Source organism: Hemitrygon akajei, chromosome 15 (genome assembly GCF_048418815.1).
Source record: "Hemitrygon akajei chromosome 15, sHemAka1.3, whole genome shotgun sequence".
NCBI classification, from domain to species: Eukaryota; Metazoa; Chordata; class Chondrichthyes; order Myliobatiformes; family Dasyatidae; genus Hemitrygon; species Hemitrygon akajei.
The window spans coordinates 30,937,601-30,954,716 of NC_133138.1; the positions used below are offsets into that span (position 1 = coordinate 30,937,601).

Below are 17,116 nucleotides of genomic sequence, written 5' to 3' on the forward strand. Positions count from 1 at the left end.
AACTATTTATGTACAGTATTTAAATGAAACGCAGCTCAAGTTAGACCACCAATACCTCTACAGTACTATAAATCTGTGTAATAGTTCCTAACAGCTATTGATAGAGGAATTAAATGACCATAAATGAACAAATGAGTCTGACACATAGTGTAGATAATGGACTACCTTCATACAATACTTACGACGATTGCATCCTCCAAATCTTCTGTTTCACTCTAACATTCAAGATGACTGTCAATACCTTGAAATTCTTCATAGTTGAAGTAGTACGACCATTTCATTTTCACTCCCGGCCATTTCTGAACACAAGCACATGCAACTGACACTACTTTAAAACTGTTCACTCTAAGTATGGTGCAGAGTCTAATGGCCACACAGTGTACCCAACCAACACTAGTTAGAAACTTTTCAGCAACAATCTCCTGTCCCAATTAAATGGCATAATGTCCCAAATATGTGGCATAGTGTCCCAAATAAGCGGCATAGAGTCCCAAATAAGCAGCACCCTGATTAACTGATGGCCCAGTTAACCCGGAATCCACTGTGTATGGTAACATAGATGTACTTTGATTATAAATGTTAATTTGGCTTTGATTTCTGTATGATGTGATTCATTGACTTCAATTACTTTTTGGCCTCTTTAATCTTCTGTCTAGTATCTAGCACGTAATTCTCAGAAGCTGGTCAAGATAAGCAAACTATCTGAATTGACAGTCTCATAGGACAACATTTTGATTCCAATGCCAAGTACTACATAAATGTGTGCCAATGTTCATAACATAATGTTAAAGAATCATGTAGGCTCTTAAATAAAGGTAAATAAACCAGGCAACTACTTACTGCTTCGTAACCAGAAAATAGTCATTTAAAATAATTGGCAAATGAACTAGATTAGCCATGAGGAAAAAGCATTTACGTAGCAAGTTGTTTTGTCCTGGAATGTGCTGTCAAGAGTGTTGGGAGTAGATTCGATAATAACTTTCATAAGAAAGCTGAATAAATATTGAATTAGGGAGCACTGATGTCAGAGGAAAGATCAAGGGTGCAGGATAAATTGGGTTAAATTATTTAAAGAGTCACTGAGGCAAGATGAACTAAGGCAGGGGTTCCCAAACCCTTTCATGCCATGGACCCCAGGGTGGGAACCCCTGATAAGGGGACTTACTCTGTGCAGTTTAATTCTATAATTCTTCATCAACTGTGTGGGACATGTCAATCCAGTTAATGCTTGGCTTTATAATTTTGAAAACCAGAACTACAAAACTGTTAAGAATGCAGTAAAACATCAATGTGACAAAGCCAAAATATTTTCTTGCACATATTATACGGTATATTAGCTGAAAAAGCTGCAGATGTTATGTTACGTAACTGAGACATGTTTCGAAAGACCTTGGGAAAAGTGTTCACAAATAGTTATTTTTGATTTTCTAGATCAATAGTTGCTTTGATTTTAATGGTGTTTATGATGTTTGCTTTTCACTTATCTGGTCAAGTGGAGAGTTTAAGTGGTTTGGCATGGACTAGATGGGACAAAGGGCCTGTTTCTGCTCTGTACCTCTCTATGCATATGTTTGTGATTACATCATAAAAGTAAACTGGGAAGATAATGAAATTTTACTTGATAGTTTGGAGATGAAGAACATCACCCTTCTTTAGATATATTGTCTGGGTTTACTCTCGAGTGTCTCAGAGTTGATAATACCTTTCTAAATGCACATGCCATACAAAAGACAATCTATAACTTGGAGTCTGGGGAATAAATGGCGAGAAGTTATCAGAAGGCCAGAAAACAAAATGTTCAAGGAAATAGATATTTATTCAGCTGGAGTACAGTAAGTTCCAGGGGAACTTCTTCACTCAGGGTGGTGAGAGTGGAACCAGCAGAAGTGATGGATGTAGGTTTGATTTCAACATTTAAGAGAAATTTGGATAGTGCATGGATGGAAGGGGCACGAAAGGCTATGGTCTGGGTGTCCATCTGTAGGATTTGGCAGAACAACAGTTCAGAATGCACTAGATGGGCCAAAGGGTGTGTTTCTGTGCTGTAGTGTTCTATGACTAAGTAGCAATGTTCCTCTAGAATCAGTGCTAGGACAATATGATTTCAATGGGGATGACTGGCTTCCAAATGTGCTGTAATTATTCCATGAATCATGATTGATTAAACCAATAGAATCCTACAGCATAGAAACAGGTCATCGGGCCTCTTGTACCTATTTCAAAGACTCATTAGATGATACATAATCCATCCCTTCATGTTGTTGCACTACAATTACTTCTATGTCCAATTATATGTCCAACTCCCTTCTGAAAGTTACCACTGGACATCCTTCCATTATCCATTCAAGTATCCAAGACCAAAACACCCATAGAAATAAGCCTCATCTCCTCAAGAGTTTCTGGTAACAAAGCCTATACTAGACGAAAAAGACATTGCTTGTGTTGAAAAAATTATGACCACCTGCAAGTCTAATATTCCATCTCTACAATTGTAAGGAGGTAGTGACTGAACTACCATAAATTGTGGAGAATCCAATTTAGGGACTGAATAAATCAGGATAAGAGATGAGAACTAATTTCTCTGAAGCAGTATTAGTTGACATTGATTGTAATAACATCGATAATAGTTAGTAACACAATATTTTTTCTCTGCATCCATCCAGTGTTTGAAGTCTTTCTGATTAATGACCAGAGGAACTAGATTTCCTGCATAATCAAGAAGAAAAAAAATTTAAAAATTTAAACAGCTCCCTCCAGAAAGTTTGACTTAATCTTCCAAATCTAAAACCCATAGCAAATAGCTAGCAACTGATAAAATTCAATTAAAAATCCCAAACAAACATCTTAACCCAGACAATGGAAATCGCTACTGCAAGGCCGAGATAAGGTAAATACCATTCTAAGGGAGATGACAAAATTTGCATCTTGCTGTCTGTAGAATGTTAAATTTAGTTTAACTCGTGTTCAGAATTATGACAGGGGATTGAGATGAGATGAGACACCACTTTGTCCATCTGACCATGTGGTTTGGTTGAACACTACATATTCTAAGTATCTTTCTAAGAAATGAACTCTCGATTGAGTTATTTCAGCACTTTGTACCACAAGATTCAGTTTGTTTCAATCTTCTCACATAGTCTCTCTCTCTCTCTGTCTCGCAACTTCTTCATTATCACATTGACGCAAAATGCAGCTTAAAACCTATTTCAAGTTCTTTTTAAAACTTTCTGCAATAATAAATGAAGGTTGATGGAAGAGGAACAGTACATCTTTCAGTAACTCACGTCATCATACATAATTGAAAGCATTATTTTTTCTGTAACTCAACAACTCTTTTTGCTAAATAGAACCTACTCCCTAGATATCAGCTTCTGCTTAACTTGTGCTTCTGCAGAGTTGCCTTATGCCAGCAAACTTCATCAATAAATCCATCTCATCTTTATTCATTTGCATGTTAGTTCTGGCTTTGTCTTCAGACTGGACAGCACAACTACTCTTTGTAGTGGTGAAGGCCATTTTTTACCAGCTAGTTGGGTAAAGTTCCCCTTGAATTCCCTACTAGATTTATTAGTATTTTTGTATTGCTATTTTTCTTATTATTTTTATTAGAATGTAGTTCACCAGAATCAATAAAGACTTGCTTCCACTTCAGTTGTGTCCTTTGACGTGACCACCTTAAATATTTTATATATTGTCTTGATCACTCCCACGTCAAGCCACCTTAGAACATCAAACTGTAAAGGCCTATTGGCCCACAATGTTATGCAAACTTCTAAACTGCTCTAAGATCAATCTATCCCTTCCCTCCCATATAACCCTCTGTTTTGTACACCTTTACCAAGTCGCCTCCTTTCCTCCTTCATTCCAAAGGGACAAGCCCTAGATCGCTAAACCTTTCCTCATAAAACATGCTGTCTTATGCATGCAACATCCTTCCTTAAGGTTCCCTTGTCAATTCCTTTAATAAACAAAGATCTTTATCAATTTGCCCACTTTTGTTGGAAAGAGAATGGCCAATTGTGTTTGGTATAGAATAAGCTATCAGTGCAAATGTATAACTTGTCACGATGTGCGCTGGCAATGTCAACTCAAGTATGGAGGAAACACAGACTCCAACGTAGAGACAGTGACATTAGTTTATTCATAAGAACTCCAACAGAACATTAGTGGCTTGGCCCTTCATTCTCAAAACTAGGACCCCATAATTAGCTCTAATCCGGCTACTCAAATAATATAAGTAACATAGAATCCTTGAGCCTATCAAAATAAACTTAACAAATTTAAGCAGAAAGCACCAGGAGACCACAATACAAAGAGCGACCTGCTCGAGAAAAAAACACAAGGAACTCTAAACAATTAACGACTCTCATTACACAACAATTAACCAATCCAGGCAACACACAGAGAATGCTGGAGGAACTCAGCAGCCCAAGCAGCGTCTACGGAAAGGAGTACAGTCGATGTCTCAGGCTGAGATCCTTCATCAGGAGTGGGAAAAAAGATGAGAAGCCAGAGTAGGAAAGTGGGGGAGGGAAGAAACACCAAGCTGATAGGTGAAACCGGGGGGCGGGGGGGGGGTAGGTGGGTGAAGTAAAGAGCTAGGAATTTGATTGTTGAAAGAGATACACGGCTGGAGAAGAGGGAAACTGAAACGAGAGGATAGAAGGCCATGGAAGAAAGAAAAGGGGGAGGAGCACCTGAGGGAGGTGACAGGCAGATAAGGAGATAAGGTGAGAGAGGGAAATGGGAATGAGAAATGATGAAGGGGGGAGGGAGCATTACCAGAAGTTCAAGAAATCAATGTTCATGCCATCTGATTGGAGGCTACCCACATGGAATATAAGGTGTTGCTCCCCCAACCTGACTGTGGCCTTATCGCAACAGTAGAGGAGGCCATGGTCTGACATGTTGGAATGGGAAAGGGGAGTGGAATTAAAATGAGTGGCCACTGAGAGATCCTGCTTTTTCTGGCGGATGGAGCGTAGAAGCTTGATGAAGCGATTGCCCAATCTGTGTTGGGTCTCACTGATTTATAGGAGGCCACACCGAGAGCACCGGATACAGGTTGGAGTAACAACACTTTATATTCTGTCTGGGTAGCCTCCAACCTGACAGCATGAACATCGATTTCTCAAACTTCTACTAATGCCACCCCCCCCTCCCCCCTCCCACCACTTCACCATTCCCTTTTCACTCTCATACCTTATCTCCTTATCTGACTATCATTTCTCGCTGCTGCTCTTCCCCCTTCTCTTTCTTCCATGGCCTTCTGTTCTTTCCTATCAGATACACCCTGCTCCAGCCGTGTATCTCTTTCACCAAACAACTTCTCAGTTCTTTACTTCACCCCTCACAACCCTCCCAAGTTTCACCTATCACCTTTGTGGTTCTTCGTCCCCTCCCCCATTTTCTTACTCTGGCTCCTCATCTTTTTTCCCCTGTCTTGATGAAGGGTCTCGGCCCGAAATGTTGACTGCGCTCTTTTCCGTAGGTGCTGCCCGGCCTAGTGAGTTCATCCAGCATTCTTTGTGTGTTGTTTGGACTTCCAGCATCTGCAGGTTCTCTCTTGTTTGTAACCAATTCAGGTGCTCTGAAAACCTTGGAGCCCAATGCTCTCCAGCTCCCCACACAAATCTGAAGAGCTCATTACTTAACTTTTACATCTTTCTTAATACTTTAACAACCTGATGAAACAGGGTTCACTCTGTGGTACAGGGATGTCACGATGTTGATATTTCCCAACCTCATAACTCCAGTGGTGTGCACTTGAAAGTGACCTCCTTAGATATATTACATCCTGTTTTTGTCGCCCTCAGAAGTCAAACCACTTTATTTAAGTTTGCCATCTCAATCTTTTTAATAATCACAAAGACCTCTCCTTTTTTTTTTAAGTAAATCTCTCTTTTTTTTTTGGAGAGAGGATGGCCAATCGATCTGCATGGAATAACCTATCAGTGCAAGTGTGATCTTCTGCATGCATCCCTCACATAATGAGGCCCACTGTGCACTGCGGCCAAGCTATCATGCAGATGTACCATGACCTCATAACTACGACGTGAACTACATGTGACTAACTGCAGTGCTTCAATAATCATTCCAATGGAGTTATTACACGCAAGCACAAAATCCAACCATATCTAGAACAGACCATTAAAATAACGTAAGAAATAGAAGACATCCAGGACGTTATACAGAAAGGTGCCGTGAAAAGGCCAAAAACATCATGAAGGATTCCACCCATCCTGCTCATGGACTGTTTGTCCCACTCCCATCAGGGAGGAGGCTCTGTAGCATCCACACTAGGACCATCAGACTCAAAAACAATTACTTTTCCCCAAGCAGTAAGGCTGATCAACATTTGAACCCATTAACCCCCAGCCCTCCACACCCCACACCACCACCACTTTATCATTTTTCGTCAGAGTCACCTTATGTACAAACACCCCTGTGCCTAGCATCACTTTATGGACATACAACCAATCTACATATTGAAGCTGGTTTATGTATTCATATTTATTATGATTTTTAAAATTATTATCAGGATCATAATGTTTAGTATTACCAAATTTGTTGCTTTTGTGGCAGCAGTACAATGTAAAAAAAATAGAAACAATGGGTTTTACAGTAAATATACACATACGTAGTGCAAAAATAGAAATAAAAAAGTAGTGAGGTAGTGTTCATGGGTTAAATGTCCGTTCAGAAATTGGCTTTCAGAGGGTAAGAAGCTGTTTCTGAATCATTGTGTGTGTGCCTTCAGGCTTCTGTACCTCCTTCCTGATGGCAGCATTGAGAACAAAGCATGACCTGGGTGACGGGATCCTTAATGATGGATGCTGCCTTTTTGAAGCATTGCTCCTTGAAGATGTCCTGGATACTACGGAGGCTATTGCTCATGATTGAGCTGACTGAGTTTACAAATCTCTGCAGCTTACTTTGATTCTCTGCAGTAGCCCCCCCACCACCCACCCCGCATACCAGACGGTGATGATGACAGTTGAAATACTCCGTAGCACATCTGTAGAAATTTGTGAGTGTTTTCGGTGATGTACCAAATCTCCTCAAACTCCTCATGAAATATAGCCACTGTCATCCCTTGCATCGATATGTTGGGCCCAGGATAGATCCTCAGAGATGTTGACATTCAGGAACTTGAAATTACTCACCCTTTCCACTTCTGATCCCTCTATGTATTCTCTCATCTTATTCTTTCTGAAGTCCACAATCAGTTCTTTGAGCTTACTGACATTGTGCAAGGTTACTCCTGTGATATCACGCATCTTGCTGGTATATATTATGTTCTTTATTTTATTGTGTTCTTTTTTGTGTTGCTTCAGATCTGGAGTAAACATTATTGTGTAATCTTTACACTTACGTACTGCAAATGATATTAAGCAATTTTGAATCTTGCAACTTGAAAGTGTAATTCATTGTTCATGTATTAAGATCACAGCTTAACCCTGTTCTACTTTTTCCTCTACTTTTAACCTACTACCACTATGCTGTGCCAACCCACCACCTCTAATTCCCTTAACATCAAAAAGCCCATTGACCTTTCTGTTTTGGATATTCTGAGCAACTGAGCTCCTACAGCCCTTTTGAGCGCATCAGTTTGAAGATTTACTATCATGTGGCTGAAGAAAATCCCCCAACCCACTCCATCCCTATCTCCAGCCCTTATTTCGAGACACTACAATCAGGGGAAATGTCTTGCCATCATTTCCAAAAATCCAATGTCACTCTTCTGTCTGAAAGTAGTTTGCCTTTTCCTTATTATTTATACTGAAGAATACAAAAAAAGGGAAAATTCCAGAAAAAGCTAATTATCTCATTATTGATGTGTTTGTTAATTGCCTTGAACCAGAGTGAACCCTATATATTAAAATTCAAACAATATAAATTTTGACTAGCTAAGCACTGCAATAATTTTCACACAACAAAGAGACCTACATTTTGTACATATTGAAGTAGAGTCACTGTTGCACAGCAGTAAATGCAGCAGCTAATCTATGCACAGTAAGATCTCACAAAGGGCAAAAAACAAACTGATGAAAGGCTCAAACCGAACTGTTCTCTCTTTCTCTCTCTCCCCAGATGCTGCCTGACCTGCGGAGAATATGCAGCATTTTCTGTTAACACTTTTTTAAAAAGTTTAGTGAACAAACACATATCTACAGAGAAGCGTCGGCTATCAGTCCACAGTCCACTGCACAACGGTAAATACCTATATTAACAATACCAGGGGTAGAAGAGAGTAGGAGCAAGAGAAAGAAGAAACAAAGAGCACATACATACAATTACATACAAACACAAACATACACATGATCTACATACTTTATATCACCCCTCAATGTAGAGTTACATCTATTTCAAATAAAATTACAGTCCTCAGTAAATCAACTCAAGTCGTACATTTTACCAGGCCTCTGTATGGGCCTTTCACTGTTAACACTTTTTGACAGGCTTGTATTTCTATCACACCTTCATCATCTCAAAGCAACAGCTCGCTTCAAAATACTTGCACAGAACAGCCATACCAATATTGAAGAAATGTACAGTTTCTGCAATGGAATACTGGGAGCTAGGAATAACATGTTCTATTATTAATAGAGTGGAAAAGAAATATTAAAGGTTACATTGAGGTTGAGGGAAGACATCAGTGAAGCAATTCATTACAAAGAGTCATATGACACAAAAACCAGCTCTTCAGTCCACTGTCAAGTCAAAGTTGATCTATTATCAAAGTACGTACATGTCACCATAGACAACCCTGAGATTCTTTTTCTCTGTGACGTGCCAACTATTTGATACTGATCTATACAAATTCCAGTGATCTAAGAGCTCTTCCTAAATGTTGTCTGCTCCACCTGTCAGGCAACACACACACAAAAATGCTGGAGGAACTCAGCAAGCCAGGCAGCATCTATGGAAAAAAGTACAGTCGATGCTTCGGACCGAGACCCTTCGGCAGGACCTGTTATGCAGTGTGTTCCTGACTTCGACTACACTCAGAGTGAAACAAAATCTTCCACAAATGCCTTCTAAAACCCCTGATGCCCCGTTTCATACTCTATCATCATCATTATTATGGGCCGTGTCGTATGACATGGGTGATCGTGATCCCATGACCGTGATTATTCCTGCCAATTTTTTCTACTGAAGTAGTTTGTCATTGCCTTCTTTTGGGCAGTGTCTATAGAAGACAGGTGACCCCAGTCATTATCAATACTCTTCAGAGATTGTCAGTCTGGTGTCAGTGGCCACATAACCAGGACTGGCCATATGCATCAACTGCCTATATGACCACCCATCACTATGTGGCTTCAGGTGACCCTGGTGGGATCTGGTGGGGGAGCTAAGCAGGTGGTACACTTTGCCCATGGGTGACCTGCAAGCTAGCAGAGGGAAGAAGTGCCTTACACCTCCTTTGGTAGACCTTACACCTCCAACTCGCCACCCAATACTCTATAGTTATTCTCTATACTAAAAGGAAATGTTTATCAATATCTACCCTTTCTGTGTCTCCTATATCTTTTATTCTTCCAGCACAAAGGAAAGCAAACCCAGCCTATCTTATCTCTGTTGGTAGCTCACAGTGGCACTGTGAAATCCATCAAGCTTCTTCCCTGGTATAACTGCAGAGATTTGATCTCTGACTATCCTAACAGAAGTTACTAAAAACAGAATAATCATTTCTCCAGGGAAAAAATGTCAAATACTAGAGGGCATCCATGTACAGTTGAGAGGTTAAAAGTTTAAAGGGTGAAGTATTGTTTATACACTGTTGGAGGTGGCAGAAACGATAGGGGCATTGAAAAGGCTTTTAGAGAAGACCAAGATTATGCAGGGAACGCAGAGATATGGATGATGCGCAGGTAGAAGACAATTAGTTTAATTTTACATCCTATTGGGTACAGAAAGCAGTCCGAAGGTGCCGTTCCTGTACTACTCTGACCGAAAGGCCTGTCAGCTTAGCACATGGGGTACAATGGCCAGCAAACTCTAACTTTCCTTACAAGTATTGTATCGGGCTGCGTAACACACTGGAGGAGAATCTTTAAACCTTTCATCGGAAAGACAGTGAAGCATCGCTCCAGGTTCCATACCTTTAGCTTCTGCACGGTTTTATTTTCCTCGGGCTGTCGGTTCCACACAGTGATGCCTCCCTTACTGTACTGAACCGTCCAGCCTTCGTGACGCTCGCACTGCTCCCTGAACGAGGTGAAATGCGCATCGTCGGGGATCTGGACGATCTCTCCCCGGGACATCCTGCAACGAGAAACCGGGGAGCAACCTTCAGTTAAGAGTGCTTGCAGTGAAATGCACGCACACACACACACACACACACGCACCTAATCCCCACCTTCCGGCACACCAACCCTGCTAGGTAACCGGATCTCTGATTTCAAATCTTTCACCACCGTCTATCACCTTGCCCACTTTTTAGTTTTAGCGTTCTCTCTCTCGCCCGATCCTACGCCGGCAGCGCCTGTGAAGCTGCATTGGCTTTCGGTTTGGCGGGCCGGGGAGGATGAGGTCCTGGATACGATGTCAGTCTGTGATGCAAAATCTCCCACTAGAAGCAGGGAGGCGGAAACTGACCAGGCGCCGGTTGAAACCGAACCGAACAGTTAAAGTCCCGTAGGATGCGAACGGACGCTTCTAACCTCCCCGACTCTGCATCAAACAGTCCCAGCCGAGGGCAGCCTACCCTGCAACTCGAAACACAGAAGGGGCGGAGGGTTCGCACACACATACAAACCTATTAGGTCTGTCCAAACTCGCACCGAATATTAACGCGACGCTTTCAGACCGTGCGAAGCTGAACCAATGTCAAAGAGCTTCCCACTGTCTCAGGGAGTGAATGGCTCTCTCTGGAGTTTTTTTTTCTCTCGCTCTCTCGTCCGTTTCTGCCGCTGAATTCACAGGGAAAGTCCGGAAATGCAGCTGATTTATCAAGTCTTTTTTTCCAAGGTATTTCTCTCCGTTTACAGCAGAAGGATTTTTTTTTAAACGGAGTTCTCACTATATTAGCTGACTGGCCATGGAAGTCTCATCCTTGCGTAGGGCAATATTGCAGGAACAGTCGATGGTCATATGGTATATATGTTGTCATATTGCAGAGGGTAGAATTCTAGTTCAAAAGTTCCCGCAGAAAACAGCTGACAGTGCTCAATCAGTCACAGAATTTAAAAAAATACATCTGATAAACTGGAAAGCATAGAAAAACAGAAAATTTTGAAAATCTGAAACATAAATAGATAGTTCTAGAAGCTCTCAGCAGACCAGGCAGAATCTCTGGCGAGAGACACCGAGTTAATCTTTCAGGTCATTGAAAACTGGTGAATACTTCCAGCATTTTTAGAGAACCCCACACGAAATGCTGAAGAAGGTCAGCAGGTCAGGCAATTATACTACAGTTAGTAATAAACAGCTTTGGGCTGAGACCCTTCATCACAACTCAGACATTTTTTTTTCATATATTGCAGATGACTAGTTAACCACTAAGGCATTGCGCTCAGTCAGGGTCTGTCAGCCAAGGTTCATTAATGTGGGCGGAAGTTGTGGATTCAAGCCCCAGTCAAGAGATAGAAGCACAAATTTGCAGATGTACCACTGGAGACTACATAACTCTGTCAAATGTCAACTCCGTCTGCTTTCATGGAAGATTGCTCAATGCTGCCTGAACATAAATGAGGTGAATTCTCTGTGCCCAGAGCCAATGTTGATTCATTAGCCAATGGGTTCGATTGTCCTCTGCCCAGTTTACAGGTGGCCTGACTTCCTTCAAAGTTCAAAGTAAATTTATTATCAAAGTACATATACCATCTACAACCCCGAGATTCACTTTCTTGCAGGCAGCCACAGGATAATAAATAAATACAACAGAATTGCAGCACCTAATTTACAGGGAAAGATTGAACAAGTTAGGTCTTTATTCTTTGGAGCGTAGAAGGTTGATGGGGGACTTGATAAGAGGTATTTAAAATTATGAGCAGGATAGATAGAGTTGACGTGGATAGGCTTTTTCCATTGAGAGTAGGGGAGATTCAAACAAGAGGACATGAGTTGAGAGCTAAAGGGCAAAAGGGGTAACACGAGAGGGAACTTCTTTACTCAGACAGTGGTAGCTGTGTGGAACAAGCTTCCAGTAGAAGTGGCAGAGGCAGGTTCGATTTTGTCATTTAAAAAAAAAAATTGGGTAGGTATATGGACAGGAAAGGAATGGAGGGTTATGGGCTGAGTGCAGGTAGGTGGGACTAGGTGAGAGTAAGCATTCGGCACGGACTAGAAGGGTCCAGATGGCCTGTTTCCATGCTGTAATTGTTATATGGTTATAATTGATGAAAAGCCATATACAGTAGAACAAAACATAACATAACAGGCTCTGGAGTTCATTCGAACCTGAGGCATGTGAAACCATCTGCACCCGTCCAGGGGCCCGATGATTGTAGGGCAATAACTGTTTCTGAACCTGATGGGGCTCAATGTTCCTGGATCTTCTGCTCTGTAGCAGTAGCGCGAGGAGAGAGAGAGAGACAGGTCAAATGCAGGCAGATGGGACGGGCTCAGGTAGGGGGTCTTGGCTGGTACAGAGTATTGGAGCTGAACACGGTTCACTTTCTGCCCATGGGCCTGATTGGAGCGTTGATGCCTGAGAGCGGAAAACAAGCCGCATTTGTTTCACCCAGAGAGAGTGGGATGGAGGGATTGCAAATGGCAACATCAGTCATTAAGGACCCCCATCACCCAGGACATGCCCTCTTCTCATTGACACCATCAAAGTGGAGGTACAGGAACCTAGAGACACACATGATATTTTAGGAACAGCTTCTTCCCACCACCACCAGATTTCTGAATGGACAATTATCCTATGTACACTACCTCACTACTTTTTCCCTTGTTTTGCTCTCTTTTTGACTACTTATTCAAGTTATATATATCTTCTTGTAATTTACAGATTTTTAATATGCATTGCACTGTAGTGCTTCTCCAATACAACAAATTTCACAACATATGCTGGTGGTAATAAGTCTGAATCTGATTTTGGCAAACAAATCGGAGGCATTGCTACTCACCCAATGAAGGGTCTCAGACCAAAGTGTTGACTGTTTATTCCTCTTCATAGATGCTGCCTGACCTACTGAGTTCCTCCAGTGTTGCAATGGATATCTGCAAGAATCTTGTGTGTTTACAGCACCACCTAAAATGCTACAGTGGTCTTTGGCAGCTCCTAGTCAAAGGCCTAACTATTTAATTGACTTTAGTCAAAGATATTGAAAAATACTATTTATTTTTTTTAGATCATAATGATGCATGCTGTAACACATCATCAGTAGGTTATCGAATGTTTCAGGTCTTTCAACATCAGACACCCTCAACCAGGTGACCCAGCCAGGGTTGATCAGCCCCTGGCTTGTGTCCCAGCTGCATTGGTCCATGTGTCACACCTCTTGATCCACAGCCACCTGGAGGCTCGCTCAGCAACCTCTGTGACAGCCCTGATGGCTCTTTTCTTTGCGGCCTTCAAAATCCAAGGAGAGAGAAGATTCTGCTCAGCGAGCAGCCAGCAAAACCTGTACACCCCACTTCAATAGGCTCGTGTCATACCCTCCACCCCTGTCTTTGTCACTGCTCTACCAGCTCCTGGCATTTGGCTTTCCTACACTCAAACACCTCCTCAATCTGGTCTTCACAAGAAACTAAAAAGTAAAATACATTCAATAAAAATTATTCAAATATTAACAAAGCAATGTAAATATTAAAGTAAAATAAATAATATGAATTAAGTAAAATGGTGCTTCTCTTCAAAGCCACAGCTGACATGTTCTTTGACAATAAGTGAAGGTCGAATGGTGTTTGTTTGTTTACTTAGAGGTACAGCAGGGAACAGACCCTTTCAGTCCAATGAGCCACACTGCCCATCCACCCACCCACCTTCTTTTTTGTGAAGACGGGCTCAGCGTTACGTTTGGTACACTAGCCTAATTACAGGACATTTTTTGAAGATTGAAAAAATCAAAAAGTCCAGATTAAGATTGATAAACGTGAAGTTTTGGCATCCCTAAGAGAAACAGAGAGGTGGAACGTTATTTAAACAATCAGTGCTCATGAAGTTTATGTACAAAGAGACAGGGAGTTCTTGTACACATGTCAGTTAAAGCAACTCATTATGCAACTCAGAAGGTATCTGCCACATTGTCCTTCAATGAGTACAGGAACTTTGTTGAGTTCATACTTGGAGAATTGTGTCATAAGAGATTCTGCAGATGTTGGAAATCTGGAGCAATGCACACTAAATGCCGGATGAACCCAACAGGTCAAGCAACATCCATGGAGGGAAAGGAACCTGGTAAGGCTCATTCAGGACTGGAAAGGAAGGGGGCAGAAGTCAGAATAAAAATGAAGGGGAGCAGGAGCAGTATAAACTGCTCAACTTGGTAGCCGAGTAAGGCACCATGGTGGTGAAGTGATTAGCATGACGATATTACAGCACAGGGCATCAGAGTTTGGAGTTCAATCCCAGCACTGTCCGTAAGGAGTATATACATTTTTCCTGTGACTGTGTTGGTTTCCTTTGATAGTCCAAAGACATATTGATTAGTAGGCTAATTGGTGTGGTGTGGTGGGGTGGAAGAAAGGGAATGACTGTGAAGCTGTGAGGTAACATATGGAAGAGGCAAAGGGATGATGAAGAAGGAATCTGATAGGAGAGGACATGTATACCCTATAGGAGTCAACAAACAATGAGAAGGAGATGGGGAAACCAAAGGGAAGTAATGGACAATTCATGATGGTGAGGGGAAGAGAAAGTGGCATAGGAATGATGGAAGACAAACAGAAACTAGAGAAATCAATGCTGCATTGATGATGGAGTATTCTGTGCAGTTTTACTCTCTAACTCAGAATGAATATATTGACATAGCGGGAGTGCAGCAAGTGGGGGGCTATCTGGGGGGCTGGGGTGGTTGCTGGTCTGTTATATGAAAGGAGATTGACTCAGATAGACTGTAGATTTTATAACAATGAGATCTGACAGATCTCAATGGATGAGGTGTGAGAAAATTATTTCTCCCAGCTGAGGATTCTACAACAAAGAGGTAAGTCATTGAAGACTGAGATGAGGAGAATTATTTTCACTCAAACAGTAGTGAAGCCGTTGCATTTTCCATTGCAGGAGGTGGTGGACATAAGTTCAGTAAATATTGAAGTAATACAGTAAGAAAGAGGCAACTAATTTTCTAAACACAAAAGGTAGCAAGAAATATGGGAGGAACTTGGAACATGGGATAAAGGATCAGTCATGTCCAGACTGAAAACCGGAGGGGGTTTGAAGGACCAAATCGGCTACTCTTGCTTCTATTTTTGATATTTCTATGAAGATGTGCAGAAATATATGAAATTATGTAAGAATGGATAAGATGGAGGCAGGAAAATTGTTTCCCCTGGTAGGTAATGCTGGAACTAGGCGGCATAACCTCAAGATTCAGTGGAATAGATTTTGGAATGAGATGATGAGAAACTTTTTCCCAGACAATAGCGAATGTGTGGAATTCTCTGCCCAGGAAAGCAGTGGAGGCTGTCTCATTAAATATATTAAAGGTACAGTTCGATATTTGAAGTTGAAATTTGTATACAGAAACAGTGGTAGTGGAACAGATGGAACTTTTTTGTGAAGACGGGCTCAGCGTTACGTTTGATACAGTAGCATTGGTTCAGAATTCTTTTGGAATAAGAATATAAGAACATAAGAAATAGGAACAGGAGAAGGCCATCTGGCTGGTTGAGCCTGCTCTGTCATTCAATAAGATTCATGGCCATGGACTGAGCTCCACCTACCTGCCTTTCCCCATAAACCTTATTCCCACTGCTATGCAAAAATATATCTAACTGTACCTTTAATATATTTAATGAGACAGCCTCCTCTGCTTATCCTGGGCAGAGAATTCCACACATTCGCTATTGTCTGGGAAACAGTTTCTCATCATCTCTGTCCTACATCTATTCCACTGAATTTTGTTAGTTATGTTCCCGAGTTCCAACATTACCTACTAGGGGAAACAACTTTCCCCTGCCTCCATCTTAACCAGTCTTACATGATTTTATGTATTTCTATAAAATCCCCTCTCATTATTCTGAATTCCAATGTGCATAGTCCCAGATGACACAGCACTCCTAATTAGTAACCCACTCATCTCTGGAATCAACAAGGTGAACCCCCTCTGTACTGTTTCCAAAGCCAGTATGTACTTCCTTAAGTGAGACCATAAAACCATAAGGGATAGGAGAAATTAGGCCATTCAGCCCATCAGTTCTGTTCCACTATTTCATCACAACTGATCCATTTAAGACCTTAATCACATTCTCCAGCCTTCTTCTTCATGTGACCTTTCACACCCTGACTTATCAAGAATCACTCAACCTCCACTTTAAACAGCCCAGTGACTTGGCCTCTACAGTCACCCGTGACAATGAATTCCATGGACTCACTGTGATAATGAATCCCTCTGGCAAAAGAAATTCCTCCTCATCTCTATTTTAAATGGACATCCCTCTATTCTGAGGTTGTGCTCTCTAGTCCTAGACACCCTACTGTTGGAAACATCCTCTCCACATCTGTATCCTCTCAATCTAGGACTTACAACATTCAATAGGTTTCAATGTGATACCCCATCATTCTTCTAAATTCCATCGAGTACAGGCCCAGAGCCATCAAACACCTTCCATATGGTAACCCTTTCATTCCTGTGGCCTGTCTTGTGAATCTCCTCTGAATCCTCTCCAATGTCAGAACATCCATTCTCAGCTAAGGGGACCAAAATTGTTCACATTACTTCAAGTGACGTCTCACCAGTGTCTTACATAGCCTCAGCATTACATCATGACCTTTATGTTCTAGTCATCTCAAAAAGAATGCTAACATTACATTTGCCTTCATTCCTTCTGATTCAACCCGCAAGTTAACCTTCAAATCTTACAAGAGGACTTGCAACTTAAATTTGTTAAATTTTCTGCCTGTTTTGAAAATAGTTTATACTTTTGTTCCTTCTACCAAAATGTATGACCATATACTTCCTGGCATTATATTCCATCTGCCACTTCTTTCCCTATTCTC

The 17,116-nt window shown here is 41.4% G+C and overlaps 1 protein-coding gene across 6 annotated transcripts in view; it reads right to left on the reverse strand.

Moving 5' to 3' along the window:
* The window catches only part of LOC140739250 (START domain-containing protein 10-like), a 167,110-nt gene extending 156,097 nt beyond the window's left edge, over nt 1-11,013 (reverse strand). For 2 of the 6 annotated variants that reach the window (XR_012101588.1, XM_073067378.1), the window contains exons 1-2: nt 10,603-10,708; nt 10,107-10,269 (exon numbers count right to left, since the gene is read on the reverse strand). Coding sequence is in view for 5 of the 6 variants with exons in the window: in XM_073067378.1 (XP_072923479.1) it covers nt 10,107-10,268 (162 nt within the window). In the remaining variant the exon portion in view is untranslated. The other 4 variants (XM_073067379.1, XM_073067381.1, XM_073067380.1 and 1 more) reach the window with 4 other exon arrangements.
* Nucleotides 11,014-17,116: the final 6,103 nt, after the last annotated feature.